Below are 15,608 nucleotides of genomic sequence, written 5' to 3' on the forward strand. Positions count from 1 at the left end.
GCTGTCCTCCACCACAGTTGGCTTGTTTGATCCAGTTTGTCATTGCTCAGCAGAAGTTCTGGGATGTCACTTGCATCAGTTAGGTTGCTGTGAGGGGCTGCCAGCGGTATGGTTTTAAGCATCCTAGAGTGTTCACATGTGGAGTGTTAGCCATCTTGCTATCCTTAAAAATCAGTCTCAGATTTGAAATTCATTCTCTGGCATGGTGATTGCTTTACCCACCCTCTTTTCACTGTTTCCTTATTTTTCTATAATACTGTATTTGCCCCCCGTACTTGTTTTCATTTGCTCAGCTCGTTTTTCTTCTATAGACCACTGTCCTTTGTGAGGATAATTTCTTGAGTATGTACAGCTCTGTCTGCTTATGGTAAAATATAAACATGGTATTTAATGTCTTGGCCTTGATTAAGGAAGAGGAAAAAGAGCAGGGATGCTCTCCTCCCATAGTGGTCTATTGCATCATTGTTTGTCCTTTCTGAGTTGTTACACTTGACCCAAATAATTGAGCTTTATCAATGCTAACAGCCATCTCCTGCGGATAATTAAATGACTTACTAGTGTGCTAAAAGAAACTGTGGTTTCTTTTGTCTTTTGTAGATCAAACAAGATGTAATGTATGGATCTTGGATGGAGACCTGTATCACAAAGGGCTACTCAAGTTCTCACTGGATGCCCTTTCTCTGAAGGACACTCTGGTTACACTGGTTGTTGATATGTCAAAGCCTTGGACTGCTTTGGATTCCTTACAGAAGTGGGCAAGTGTGGTGAGAGAACACATTGACAAGCTGAAAATCCCCCCTGAGGAGATGAAAGAAATGGAGCAGAAGTGTGAGTGGCCAAGAGATACTAGCATGGGCTTCCAATTGAGATATCATAGTTGAATATAAAAACCATTCCTAATGTTTTGTTCTACAAACGAGAATCAGTGAAGGAAATATACTGTGCTACCATTTGAAATTCAATTTGAATGATGCATTGAGGTTTTAAAATTTTTAATATTTAATATACATAATGGCAAATTCTTTAGTAAAAGTGTGTTTTATTCTTATCAAATGGCTGTGTGTGTTCATTTTGAAAGGTCTTTTTTTTTTTTTTTTTTTCCGAGACAGGGTTTCTCTGTGTAGCCTTGGCTGTCCTGGACTCTCTTTGTAGACCAGGCTGGCCTCAAACTCACAGCGATCCACCTGCCTCTGCCTCCCAAGTGCTGGGATTAAAGGCGTGCGCCACCACGCCCAGCTCTTGAAAGGTCATTTTTATGGGTTAAAATGTGAACCTTTCTTCAGTTCCTCACTTCGAGCAGTTTTGTGACTATTTATCAAATGTGAAATGTGTGTGAATAGATATTAACATAAATTTAAGAAAACGTTAAGTTGGTTTTATTATTTACAGAGCACGTGTCTTTCGCCTGTGGAGTCATTTCCTGTCCTCTCCTCAGTCCATGCTGGGCTAGAACCATTGCTCTATGCTTTGGTTCACACTCTTGTGTGTGTTGTGTATGAATTGTTAGGATGTGTTGGTTGGGTTTTGGTACAGTATTTCCATTTTTGTAGCTTAGGCTGCACTCAGACTTGATTTCTTCCTGCTGTTCTTTCCCATTGCTGAGATTGCAGACATACGCCACCATCTTAAAGGATTTTAATCTATAGTTTTCTTTCATTAATGATCATTGCCTATGGAGTCCTTTCCCTCCCCCACACCCTCAGCCTGTGCTTGTATTAGAACCGTGTGTGCTTATAGCTCACACTCTTTTGTGTGCTGGGTATGAGTTTGTGTGGGCAGCTGCATATAGATCCCAGTTACTTATTTGTTTGTTTGCTCATTTGTTTTTTGAGACAGCATTTCTCTGTGTAGCCCTGGCGGTCCTAGAACTTGCTCTTTAGACTAGGCTGGCCTTGAGCTCAGAGATCCACCTGCCTCTCTCTCCCAGGTACTGAGATTAAAGGTGTGTGCCACCACTGCCCAGCAATCCCCTATATTGAAAATTTTGTGTATATGTTGTGAGAAATGTTCACTTGTGAGTTCAGAGACTTTGGATCCCTTGGAGCTAGTTATAGTGTGAGCTGCCCGTGGTACTGAGAACCAAATTGTGCAAGAGCACCGTGTGCTTTAAATGATGAGCCATCTTCCCAGCCTGTCAGCTCAGTAGTCAGCTACAGCTGACCAGTGAGCGGAGACGTCTGCTGCTGCTCTGCATCCCCAGGGCTTCGATTATAAGTGCATAATATACCACTGGGGCTAGCCTTTTTTTTTTTTTTTTTTTTTTTTAAAGACAGGGATTCTCTGTGTAGTGTAGCCTGGCTATCCTGGACTCTGTAGACCAGGCTGCCTTTAAACTCACAGAGATCTGCCTGCCTTTCGCCTGGTTTGGGCCTAGCTTTTGTATGAGTGGTGGAGATACAAACTCAGGTCCTCATGCTTGCCCAGCAAGTGTTTTTCCAAGTTAGCCATCTTCTCAGCCCCTGTTAGAAACTCCTAACCAGGCAAGGAACTGTAGACATAGCTGATTAAGATCTGTGCTCATCCAGGGCATGGTGGTTCACCTATAAACCCACTACTGAGGAGCTGAGTGGGGTGGGCTCCAGGCAGCCTGAACTACATATGGAGAACCTCTCACAAGAGAAAGAAATAGCCCAGCTGAGTGTGGTAGCTCATGTCTATAAATCCCAGCTTTCTGTAGGCTGAAGCAGGAGGGTTTAATGACAGTCGGAATTATTTCTGCCCCAGGTTATGCTAGGAATACAAGTGTGTTCTCCCATGCTCAGTGCCATGTTTTACTTATTTATTTATTTATTTATTTTGGTTTTTCGAGACAAGGTTTCTCTGTGTAGCCTTGGCTGTCCTAAACTTGCTTTGTAGACCAGGCTGGCCTCAAACTCACAGTGATTCGCCTGCCTTTGCCTCCCGAGTGCTGGGATTATAGGCGTGTGCCACCACGCCCGGCTCAATTAATTTATTTTTATTTTATGTGTATGGGTGTTTTGCATGCATGTCTGTCTGTGTACCATTTGAATGCAATGTCCATGGAGGGCATCAGGTCCCCTGGAACTAAAGTTACAGATGATTGTTAGACACCATGTGGGTGCCAGAAATTGAACCCAAGTCCCCTGGAAGAGCAGCCTGCCGTCTCTCCTGCCCCAGCACTGTGATGATGTTGTAGATTATTTTTCTTCCATGTTTAGTTTTTTCTAATTCCTGCAGTGACCTTCCTTTAGAGGTCATGAGTGTTGTGTATTTGTGCATGCATGTGTGTATGTTTTGCATGTGTGTACAATACATGTATAGAGAGTATTTACAGGATACACACTAAACACAATAAAGTGATATTTGTGTACTTGTGTGTGTGGATCCAGGTGTACCTGTGTGTGGCGGTCAGAGAACAATGTGCAGGAGTTGGCTCTCTCCTTCCACTTCTCGGGTCCTAGGTGTCAAGCCCAGGCATCAGGGTGGGCAGCAGGCACCTTTACCCCTGAGCCACTCTCTGACCTCCAAAGTCACTAGACCCACATGGAACCCCACTGTGTTGAGCCAGCAGTGTGGGCCTGCTCTTTGTTACTTTTCTTTTGTATACATAGCTTTTTTAAAGTTGATTTTTGGCTGGGCATGGTGGCACACACCTTTAGTCCCAGCACTCGGGAGGCAGAGGCAGGCGGATTGCTGTGAGTTTGAGGCCAGCTTGGTCTACAAAGCAAGTTTAGGACAGCCAAGGCTACAGAGAGAAACCCTGCTTTGAAAAAACAAACAATAAATAAGTAAATAAAAAATAAATAAAGTCAAATTTTGTTTCTTTTCCTTGTAAAGTAGTATCTAACCCCAGAAAAAAATAGATTTATATTGTGGCAGAAATAGAGAAAGGTCACATATGCCATTTATAAGCTATGTTTCCTTTGATTTGCAGTGATTAGAGACTTCCAAGAGTATGTGGAGCCAGGAGAAGACTTCCCAGCATCCCCTCAGCGAAGAACCACGGCTGCACAGGAGGACAGAGACGACAGCGTTGTGCTGCCCCTGGGTGCGGACACACTCACTCACAGCCTAGGCCTCCCGGTGCTCGTAGTCTGTACAAAGGTTAGTTTACTTCCCAAGAGTCTTGTAGATCGTACAACTGTTTGGTTTTGGGGGTGTTAGTTTTCCTAGATGATTTACTTTCTTTTGACACAGGGTCACATGTGTCACAGGCTGTCATCGGATTCACTTTCCTTGTGTCCTAGTCTCTGGGAGATGGAACTACAAGTACTTGCTATCATGCTAGTAGAGTGCTCAGAGTCTGAAGCGGTTTCTTTGAAAGAAAATGTTATTTCAAATGCACTGTTTGTGGTTGAACTTCATTTTCATAATTTCAGTCTGACCTCATTATACCATTAATTTCTTAGAAATAGCTACAGGTAAAATGATAGCTTATTTAGTTTGCTTATTCTATTTTATGTGTATGGGTGTTTTGTTTATAGGAATGCCTGTGCACCATACCGTTGTAGTGCCCTCATAGACCAGAAGAAGTGTCAGGTCTCCTGGTACAGAAGTTTTAGATGGTTTTGAGCTGTCATACAGGTGCTGGGAATTGAACCTGGATCTTCTGAAAGAGCAGCCAATGCTCTTGTCTGCTGGAGGGGAGTTTGAGACAGGATTTCTCTGTGTGTCCTTGGCTGTCCTGGAACTCACCCGGTAGAGAAGGCTGGCCTCAAACTCAGAGAGATCTGTCTGCCTCTGCCTCCTGAGTGCTGGCACTAAAGGCGTGCACCACCACTACCCAGCTTATTGTACTAGTTTCTCCTCTTCTTCTTCTCCTCCTCCTCTTCTTCCTCTTCTTCCTCCTCCTCCTCCTCCTTCTTTTTTTTTTCTGAGACAGGGTTTCTTTGTACCTTGGCTGTCCTGGACTCACTTTGTAGACCAGGCTGACCTCGAACTCACAGCGATCCACCAGCCTCTGTTTCCCGAGTGCTGGGATTAAAGGCATGTGTGCCACCACACCCAGCCTAATTGCTTAATATTAGAAGATTTAAGTCTTTTTAGATGTGTGCAACCCTTCCCAGCTTTTGCAACTCAGGGCTGGGGATGAGCCCAGAGCTTTGTATGTACTAGGAGGCAGTTTAGGTAACACTGTGTCCATAGGCTCAGCTCACCTTTAAACTCCTTGTGCCTCTTGTTATAATGTTGGTCTGCCATTCTTAAGAACTTGTTGTTTGTGCATTTATTAAAAGGAGTTGACATAATCACTTTTATTTATTTATTTATTTGGGCTGGAAAGATGGCTCAGTGGTTAAGGGCACTGTCTGCTGTTCCAGAGGTTCTGAGTTCAATTCCCAGCAACCACATGGTGGCTTACAGCCATCTATAATGAGATCTTATTTATTTATTATGTATACAATGCTCTGCCTGCATGTACAGGACATAAACTGCTCTATTCCTTTCCACTGAAACATAGGGCCTTGTACATGCTATCAATATAACCCTAAATGCCTAAGATTATTCCTGCCTTTTGTTTTTTTTAAGGTTTACTTAATTATTTTATGTATACGGTGCTCTGCCTGCATGTACGCCTGCAGGCTAGAAAAGAGCACCAGATCCCTTTACAGATGTTTGTGATCCACCATGTGGTTGCTGGAAATTGAACTCAGGACCTCTGGAAGAGCAGACAGTGCTTTTAACCACTGAGCCATCTCTCCAGCTCCTATTCCTGGTTTTTATACCATGGAAAAGGTGCATGTAATGAGATGAAAGTACAGAATTTGTTTATCTTTGGGATAAAAATGATTATAGAAAACGAACAAAAACTAAAGACCTGGCTTAAGTTTTATTTTAAATTTTACAAAACTTATCAGTGACTAAGGAGTGGGGTGGAAGTGTTTAAACAAGTGAAAGCCTGCTATGTGGTTTCCTGTGGTGATTTTAGTGAGATAATTGTTAGGTCTTCTCTGTAGAGCCTTATTTTTACATGCCCTGGGGTCTGTATGTGCTTTAACTGCTGGTTATCTGCAAACACATCAGTGTTTTAGAACTACAACTTGGTTCGTAAAAAACATTTGTGGGTTTTTTTTTGTTGTTGTTGTTGTGTTTTTTTTCTTTTTTTCTTTTTTTGAGACAGGGTTTCTCTGTGTAACCTGGCTGTTCTGGACTCCCTTTGTAGACCAGGCTGGCCTCAAACTCACAGCAATCCACCTGCCTCTGCCTCCCCGAGTGCTGGGATTACAGGCATATGCCACCACTTCCAACCTAAATAAATAAATCTTTAAAAGAAAGAAAAATTTCCTGAATCCCTATGCTCAGTCTTAAAAGTTATTATTATTACATCATCATTATTGCTACATTAATTTATATGTTTGAGAGCTTTCCTATAGAGACCATGTGGAGGTCAGAGGGCGGTTTGTGGGCAGCAGTTCTCCCCTTCCGCAGTTTGGGACTTCAGATAGAATGCAGGATGCCAGGCTTACTTGCAAGCCACCTACTGAGCCACTTCACCATTGTCATTCTTTAAGCTGATGTGGTTGAGTCATCCCTTTGAGGACACATAGTCTTGGTGCTCTTACACTTTTTATTTTGTTTTGTTTCCCCCTATACTTTTTTTCAGAGCTCATATGTTAAAGTACACCTGTTGGTGTCTTAAGATTTTATAAAATATAGTGTACCACCATCCTCAGCTCAGTTAACTGGTTTTTGTTGTTGTTTTTTTAGTTTACGAGACAGGGTTTCTCTGTGTAGCCTTGGCTATCCTGAACTAACTTTGTAGACTAGGTCAGCCTCAAACTCACAGTGATCCACCTGCCTCTGCCTCCTGAGTGCTGGGATTAAAGGCGTGTGCCACCACTGTTACTGTTTTTAAGATTTATTTATTTATTATTTTGTATACAATGTTCTGCTTGCATATACCCCTGCATACCAGAAGAGGGCACTATATCTCATTATAGATGGTTGTGAGCCACCATGTGGTTGTTGGAAACTGAACTCAGGACCTTTAGAAGAGCAGGCAGTGCTCTTAACCTCTGAGCCATCTCTCCAGCCCCAGCTAACCATTAAGGAGTGAGAGGATGCTTGGAATTAAACCCAGGGCCTCCCGCATACTCTACCACTGAGCTACATCCCCAGTTCCTTATTTAGGTTAAAAGCTAGCTACCAAACTGCCAGACTTCCCCAAAAAGTACCAGTCAATCAACAGTACAATGAAACGTCTTTAATAGTTTGAAATGGCACTGAATGGTATATAAAGTGGGCAAGTAGGTGGTCATGATTACACAGGGAGACTGTTCTATAGTGTGCGTGTAACAAGTCTATATATGAAATTTGACCCCAGACTAATGTTGCATGTAATATTTGGCAATATAAATATTTATTTTTTAATATTCTACACCTTCAGTTTGTTAGAGTTTCAATGAAACTATTTGGATGTTCTGGTGCTTGAACAAGCCTCCTTCATATTGTCCTTAGTGTTTTTCTATTGCGAAGAAGAAATGCTCGGGCTCACCGTGCAGGAGGCGTTTCACAGCCAGCTACGCTGCATTATGATGAGACTGTAATGAGGTGATTGAAACATCAGGAAAGCAATGAGCCACAGACAGAAGGGAATGCACTTGGGTTCTTAGAGCTGACATAGGCTTAGATGCGTCCAGACTGAGTATCCCACTGAAGCCAGCACTGGCCAGGCCCCGCTCCACAGTTACCACAGTGTACTAGTAACTTGTCATGTTCTCTTGTCAGCAGTCGAACTGTGGGCTTGTTTAAATTGTCCCATGATTTCAGTGTTTACATTAGAGTTGCTGGAATGCCATCTTATGGTTGCTTTATCTCACAGTGTGATGCCATTAGTGTGTTGGAGAAAGACCACGACTACAGAGATGAACACTTTGACTTTATCCAGTCACACATCCGCAAGTTCTGTTTACAGTGTATCCTTTACAGCGTGCTCTACCCCGCGAGGCAACGGTGATGGACGTTAGAACATCGGTGAAAATTATTCACCTCGCCCTGTTTGCCAGTCACTTGCACGTGGGTGTTCTGAAATGCTATTATTAGAATCTTAGGTTTGTACTGCCCTCTCTCTGCTCTGCCAAAAGCATGGGAGATAGAGATGGGAGTAAATGGGAGAAGACAGATTTATTCAAGGGCAGTCCTGAGCAGATTTTCTGTCAACTCTTTATCTGCGCTAGTGGGAGAAGGCTCAGAGGTACAAAGGGCTTTTTTGTTTTTCTTTGTTTTTTTGAGACAGGGTTTCTCTGTGTAGCCCTGGCTGTCTTGGAACTCACTCTGTAGACCAGGCTGGCTTTGAACTCAGAGATCCAGAGTAGCCCTCTCCCTTTTGAAAGCTACCTGGGTCAGCATCTGCATTTTTTTTTTAAAAAACAGATACATTGCTTTTCTGAAGTCAGCTCATGTGATTTGAAGAAAAGAGAGACATTACAAAAGTTTCTTTTTGTTTATAATAGCACACTAGAGGGATGGGTCATTAAAAAGGTGGGGAAAAGATTGGGAAGGAGGGGCACAAGTAATGGCCCTTGCCTGTGTGAAGGTAAATATCCAAATATGTAAATGTTGATTTGCCACATTTAAAGACTTGTGCTTAAGAGAAATAATTATCAGGTTGTGATGGTTTGAATAAGACTGTCTCTCAAAGGCTCATGTGTTCCAGGTTGGTGGTGCCTCCCCGCACCTCCAAACAGGGTTTCTCTATTACACAGAGCCCTGGCTATCCTGGACTCTCTTTGTAGACCAGGCTGGCCTCAAAATCACGGAGATCCACCTGCCTCCACCTCCCAAGAGCCGAGATTAAAGGCATGTGCCAAAACTGCACTGCTGAAAAAATTTTTTTTCTTTGAAACAGGGTCACATGTATCACAGACTAGCCTCACCTTTTTGTGTAGCTGAAGATGACTTGAACTTGTGATCCTCCTGCTTCTCTTTCCTGAGTTCTGGGTAATGGAGAGCTTGCTAACCTTATCATCACATTAGATACCCTGGACATTTCCTCCCGAGCCTCAGCCCATATGTATGTACATGTTAAGCTGAAAACATGGTTTATGGCGCCTTCATGAACTTCATACTGTTTTCCTTAATGTGATGGTTAGATGGTGCAGCGCTTATTTATACTTCAGTAAAAGAGAACAAGAACATAGACATAGTTTATAAATATATCGTCCAGAAGCTATACGGGTTCCCCTACAAGATTCCTGCAGTGGTGGTGGAGAAGGATGCGGTGTTCATGTAAGTGTGCTCAGAGCACAGTTATCCTGTGATGTTGCACAGCCTCTGGGTTCAGTTCTGAGATGGGATCTGGGCCTGTGTGATGACTGGGTATATCCCATTACCGTTCAGTTCTACTCTCTGTCTTTTGCAAGTTCTATGCTATTTCAGCTACACTGTCTGTGAGGTGCCTTATTAGTCTGTCTACTTGCTCAGCTGTTACTGTATATGATGACCAACTATGAAGCATGGACTTGGTTTTACATTTTTTTCTGGGAGGGGCTGGTCGAATACTTCCCTAACATGCATGAGGTCGGGCGTGTGATCCCTGAGGCTGTGGCTCAGTAGTAGAACACTCTGCTGCATGACAAAGCCTTAGGCTGTGTCCCTAGCACTGCTCACTCAACTCCCCAAAAATGTTCCATGGGTTAAATAGAAAAAAAGGGATGGTATGAATGCTTAATTGTTTTATGTGCATTTCTCTTTAGTCCAGCAGGGTGGGATAATGATAAGAAAATAGGAATATTACATGAAAATTTTCAAACTTTGAAAGTAGAAGATAATTTTGAAGACATCATAACCAAACCTCCTGTCCGAAAGGTGAGTCTTAAAACATGGTCCTAATGTGTCAAGAGGAGGGCGGTCTACAATGTTAAGGGCACTCCTGTCGCTGGCTGCCAGGAGAGCTGCCGAGTGGTTCACACATACATCTGCCCCAGCGAATGTCAGTCAACTACTCAGTCTCTGAACCCTGGGCTTTGCATATTTATATTTGCAGATGCATTACTGAATCCATTTCTAACATACTTGAGCAGTTAGCATACGTGGACGCTGTGGACTTCAGAGAGTACAGCTCTTGCCAGAGCTTGAAAACATAATAATTTTCTCCTTTCTGCCATTGAGGCATGTCTTGGATTTTGACCATAGTCACTGGTTACCTGCGTTGGCTCATAGCTATCTAAAACCATCCCATTTTGTTTCAGCTTTGATTGGAGCTTTATTTTATGACTGTAAAATGAGGGTGTACATCACGACTTTGTATTAAGCTGTATACACATAATGTTCAGTAGATAAATACAAATATAGTTAGATGCTTCTGAAAGTGTCATAAAATGAATATTGACATGCAGTCCTCCTCAAAGATTTCACCCAGCATTTTAGGAAAGAATGATCTTAATGTAATACATATTATGAACCTTGTTGAATTGAAATGCTCACAGTTTATGTATCTTGTCCTCTGTGTGTGGGTTGTTAGTGGTGAGAAGAGCAAGCACCAGTGAAAAATGAATCAGCTTGTTAATTTGGTTTGGATAGCTATTAAAAGAAACACACACACACACACACACACAAGAAATACACCGAAAAAAAAAAAAGGAAACATACAAAAATGCTCTTTTTATTTGTATATTGGCATGTGTGTTGGTGTGGATGCATGCGCACAGGAGCACAGATGCCCGTAGAGGTTAGGAGAGGGCATTGGATCCCCTCCCTGGAGCTGGAGTTACACACTAAGTTGTGAGCTGCCCCAGTGTTGATGTTGGGAACCAAACCCAGGTCCTTTGCAAGATTGGTACACATTTTTAACTGCTGAGCCATCTCTCCAGTGCCCCTATGCTGTCAGCCAACGTGACTAAGCTTTATGGTGTCCTTTTCACTCATTGCATTTCATTCATATGGTGCCATTACATTCATTACACTCAGGCACTGCTTAGGTCTAAAGTGCTAACTAGGAAGGAGGACAAGCAGTAATAATAAGCTGATATCTAGCTGGGCCTGATGGTATGCAGCTGTAATCCCTGCTCTTTGGAATCAGAGCTGGGAGATTGCCACATGTTTGAGGCCAGCCTGATCTACATAGTGAGCTCCAAGCCAGCCTAGACTGCAGAGTGAGATCTATCTTAAAACAGTAACACAAGCTCTAAAACATAGGTCATCCATCAAGTGGTGATAAAAACCATGGAAATGAGCAGGGTGTGGAAATGGACTAGGAAGCCTGGGCCTGAGGCAGCTTGTATAGGAGCAGCCACTCTGATAGGAAGGACAAGGTGAGAGCTGGATGCAACTCAGTGGTAAAGCTCTTGCCTAGTGGATGAGGCTCTGGGTTCCGTCTCCCCATCCCACATATCACAAAAAGAAGAGGCTGTTTTAAAGGTGAAGGGTTTGAAAGGGTACATGCTTCAATGCAGGAATATACATAGAAGACAGAGAAGCTGAAAGAGCTCAGAGGTAGGCAGGTGTGGGAGGTGAGAGGCAGAGTTTTATCTCGGCTGCAGTGAGATTTCTTTACACAGTGAGATGGGCAGTGGTTGCGGAATTTGAAACTGAAGGAAGAGTGATATAATGTGACTTAACCTTTGAAAGGCTCACAGCCCCTGGAGACGAAGTAAACTGGTCACATGTGTGACTCTTTTCTTATGGAGCGGGTAGAAGATCATTTTATTTTTATTTCAGGAAAACCAGGGACAAGTTGCATTCACCCACTGAGATACTCCTGACTCATTTAGAACACCCCATTGCGGGACACCAAATTGAGTAGGCATGGCTAAAAGTCCTGTGGTTCTAGGGTTGAGCTGTTCAATAGAGTAGTCACTGTCATGTGTAGCTTTCAAGGTAAAGCTAACAAATTACAAAGCTGGGCGTGGTGGTGCACGCCTTTAATTCCAGCACTCAGGAGGCAGAGGCAGGTGGATTGCTTTGAGTTCGAGGCCAGCCTGGTCTACAAAGTGAGTCCGGGACAGCCAAGGCTAATACAGCGAGACCCTGTCTTAGAGGGTGGTGGGGGAAAGCTAACATCACACAGCCGCACAAGGGCATCACTTATATATGTAGAAGTAAAGTTCAAGTTCTCGAATCGTCTTTCAGTTAGTCTAAGTCTAAGCCACACCATCAGTTATTGGTGTTAGCAAGATGTATTCACTGTACTCATGTCATTGAACTTACTGCTTTCAGTTTGTGCACGAGAAGGAGATTATGGCAGAAGATGACCAAGTGTTTCTTATGAAGCTGCAGGTATGAAGCTGCACTAGGAGTCTTAGTGGAATTCATATGCAAAGATGATTTCATTTGCCTTCAACCCTGTGTATATTTATATAACTATTATATACTTAAATTGTATTACATTATTTATCTATTTAATGTGTATGATGTGGGGGTGAGGTATGCATGCATGCCATAGCTCCTGTATTGGCAGAGGACAACTTTTGCAGGCTAGAAATCAGGCCACCAGGCTTGATAGCAAATGTGTCTATCCCCTTAACCATAATGCCAGAGATTGCTTTTAGTTTTTTTTTTTTTTAATTAAAGAAATTATTAATATTTTTTAGATTTTGTGTGTGTGTGTGTGTGTGTGAATGTTTTGCCTGTATATATATTTATATACCATGTGTGTGCCTGGTGCCCAAAAATGTCAGAAGAGAGCTGCAGGATCTCCTAGAACTGGAGTTTAAATGGTTGTGAGCTACCATCTGGGTACTGGGAATTGAACCCAGGCCCTCTGGAAGAGTAACCAGTGCTCCTAACTGCTGTCTTGAAAAAAAAAGTTAAGGGGCTGGAGAGATGGCTCAGCTGTTAAGAACACTGGAAGAGCAGCCTGAGTTTCTGAGTTCAATTCCCAGCAACCACATGATAGCTCACAACCATTTATAACTGGACCTGATGCCCTTTTCTGGCACGTAGACGTTCATGCAAATAGAGTACTCATATACTCTGTGTACATTTTCTTTAAAAAGACAGTAGTGTAGATTATAAATGTCTAAACTAGAATTCTTTTTTCTCCCAGTCTCTTTTAGCAAAGCAACCACCAACTGCAGCTGGAAGACCTGTGGTCAGTATTACAGACTTTGACAAAACTATTAGTGTTCAATGCATGCTGTTGCAGTTCTCTTACACACACACACGCGCGCGCGCATACACACACACGTGTATGCTTCAGTATAAACTTCAATTGGTCTTCTGGAATTGTGAGATGTTTAGAGAATCTGCTCCTTTTTAGAACATTGAAATCATGTAATGATCTCTTTAGTGTTTATTTTATACCAGTCACTGTATAAGCTGTGTCTGTGCCTGCGCGCGCGCGCGTGTATGTGTGTGTGTGTGTGTGTGTGTGTGTATTTTCACATTTTCACAAATCCTCAGGACAGCCTTACAGAGGAGTGCAGTTACATAATAGCTCCATCTTGTGGCTGGGTAATGGGGGCTTGGGAGGACATCATGACTTGCCTGAGATCTTACGGCTGGAAGCCAGCTCTGGCTCCCAAGCCTGTGCTCAAAGCTACACCTCATTATCCAACACATTACTCCAGTTCCACTAATGCAGTAATTGGTATTGTAAAACATGATGGGTCCCTTGTGGTGGGGTTATTAGCATTTTTATCAATAAGTTGTAATGCAAACTCTAGTAGAATAGGTGGGAATGGTAGTAGAATGTTTTTTATTTTATTTTTTATTTATTTATTTTTATTTTATTATTTTATTTTTTTAGAATCTTTTTTAATATTGTGAAGGGTTTAATTTTTTATATTTGTTCTCTTCCCATTTTTACCTAGGATGCATCACCAAGAGTCCCTGGAGGCTCTCCTAGAACACCAAATAGATCTGTGTCATCCAATGTTACCAGCGTGTCTCCTATCCCTGCTGGATCAAAGAAAATTGATCCAAACATGAAAGGTATAGCTGTGTCTCTTGGAAAAAGCAGTGCAGGGCATTTTATAATGAACACGCGCATCTGGAATCCACTTAAATGTTTTCCTTTTCTTCTCCATACTTTCTTTCTTTCTTTTTTTTTTTAAGATTTATTTATTATTTATACAGTGTCCTGCTCCCGTGTGTGCCTGCAGACCAGAAGAGGGCACCAGATCTTATTGTAGATGGTGGTGAGCCACCATGTGGTTGCTAGGAATTGAACTCAGGACCTTAGGGAGAGCAGACAGTGCTGTTAACCACTGAGCCATCTCTCCAGCCCTTGTCTCCATACTTTCTAAGGCTTGTTTTGTAGATAGGAGTTCATAATCATGTTGTAAACATGATAGTGTCTTCTCAGTGCATCACCGCTCATGGTGATAGCTTTGTTTTTTTAAGATTTACTTATTACATATACATGTACGCCTGCACACCAGAAGAGGGCCCCAGACCTCATTATAGATGGTTGTGAGCCACCATGTGGTTACTGGGAATTGAACTCAGGACCTCTGGAACAACAGACAGTGCTCTTAACCACTGAGCCCTTCATGGTGAAAGCTTTAATTATTCTCCTATGAGAAACCATTGGAGAAATTAATTTTGATGGTCAGTAGGTAATCTAGGGTTAGTGAGATGCTTTAGCTGGTAAAGGCATTTGCTATCAAGCTGACGCTGACAACCAGCGTTCAATTCCTAGAACTGCCCACATGGTAGGAGGAAAGAACTGCTCCTGTAGGCTGTCCTGTAACCTGCATGCACTCACGCACTCATGCACACAGAGAAGATAAATGTAAAAGAATATTATGACGCTCTTTTAAAAGGGAGAGCTATATTAACATGTAACATGTTTATTTAAAATACTTTTTGGGGCTGGAGAGATGGCTCAGAGGTTAACAGTGCTGGCTGCTCTTCCAGAGGTCCTGAGTTCAGTTCCCAGCAACCACATGGCAGCTCACAGCTGCCTATAACTCCAGTTCATGAGGATCTGCTACCGTCACACAGACATGCAGGCAGAATGCCAATGCACATAAAAATAATAAATCTTAAACAAAAGAACACTAGCTGCTTTTGCAGAAGACCTGCGTTTAATTCCCAGTATCCACTTGGCTGCTCAACCATATGTAACTTCAGTTCCAGAGGATCCGACATCTCTTCTGGCCTCTCTGGGCTCCTACACACATTTAGTACACACGGACAGACATATGCTAATATAAATAAAATAATATTTTTGGCCCTTTAAAATACCACTGTAGGGCTGGTAAAATGGCTTAGCAAGGTACTTGCTGCACAGTCAGGTGCGTGGCACAGCCTTAAATCCCAACACTCGGGAAGCCAAGGCAGGCGGATCTCTGTGAGTTTGAGGCCAGCCTGGTCTACAAAGTGAGTCCAGGATAGCCGAGGTTACACAGAGAAACCCTGTCTTGAAAAACCAAAATAAAAATAAAAACAGAAAGAAAGAAAAAGGTAGTTGCTGCCGAAGCCTAGCAACCTGAGTGCAGTCCCCAAAGACATATAAACGTGGAAGGAGAGAACCAACTCTACCACGTACAGTCTGGTGCCACATACACTCCCACCCACACGCTCACACACGGCATCACATAATAGTAAGAAATAAAATTAAGAATAAAAAACTATCCTTATACTACTCAGCTATTAAAAACAAAGCATTTCCGAAATTTGTGGACAAATGGATTGAACTAGAAATTATCATAATGAGTGAGTTCACCCAGAAGCAGACAGAGTTAAATGGTATATACTCACTTATA

At 42.5% G+C, this 15,608-nt stretch overlaps 1 protein-coding gene across 1 annotated transcript in view; it reads left to right on the forward strand.

The window, feature by feature from the left end:
* The window catches only part of Dync1li1 (dynein cytoplasmic 1 light intermediate chain 1), a 41,700-nt gene that overhangs the window by 22,601 nt on the left and 3,491 nt on the right, over positions 1-15,608 (forward strand). The window contains exons 4-11 of the mRNA XM_051139963.1: positions 598-828; positions 3,896-4,065; positions 7,781-7,874; positions 9,051-9,186; positions 9,654-9,765; positions 12,115-12,174; positions 12,944-12,988; positions 13,710-13,830. Coding sequence (XP_050995920.1) covers positions 598-828; positions 3,896-4,065; positions 7,781-7,874; positions 9,051-9,186; positions 9,654-9,765; positions 12,115-12,174; positions 12,944-12,988; positions 13,710-13,830 — 969 coding nt within the window. The remainder of the gene's footprint in view (positions 1-597; positions 829-3,895; positions 4,066-7,780; positions 7,875-9,050; positions 9,187-9,653; positions 9,766-12,114; positions 12,175-12,943; positions 12,989-13,709; positions 13,831-15,608) is intronic.

Source organism: Acomys russatus, chromosome 32, assembly GCF_903995435.1.
Source record: "Acomys russatus chromosome 32, mAcoRus1.1, whole genome shotgun sequence".
In the NCBI taxonomy this organism is placed as follows: domain Eukaryota; kingdom Metazoa; phylum Chordata; class Mammalia; order Rodentia; family Muridae; genus Acomys; species Acomys russatus.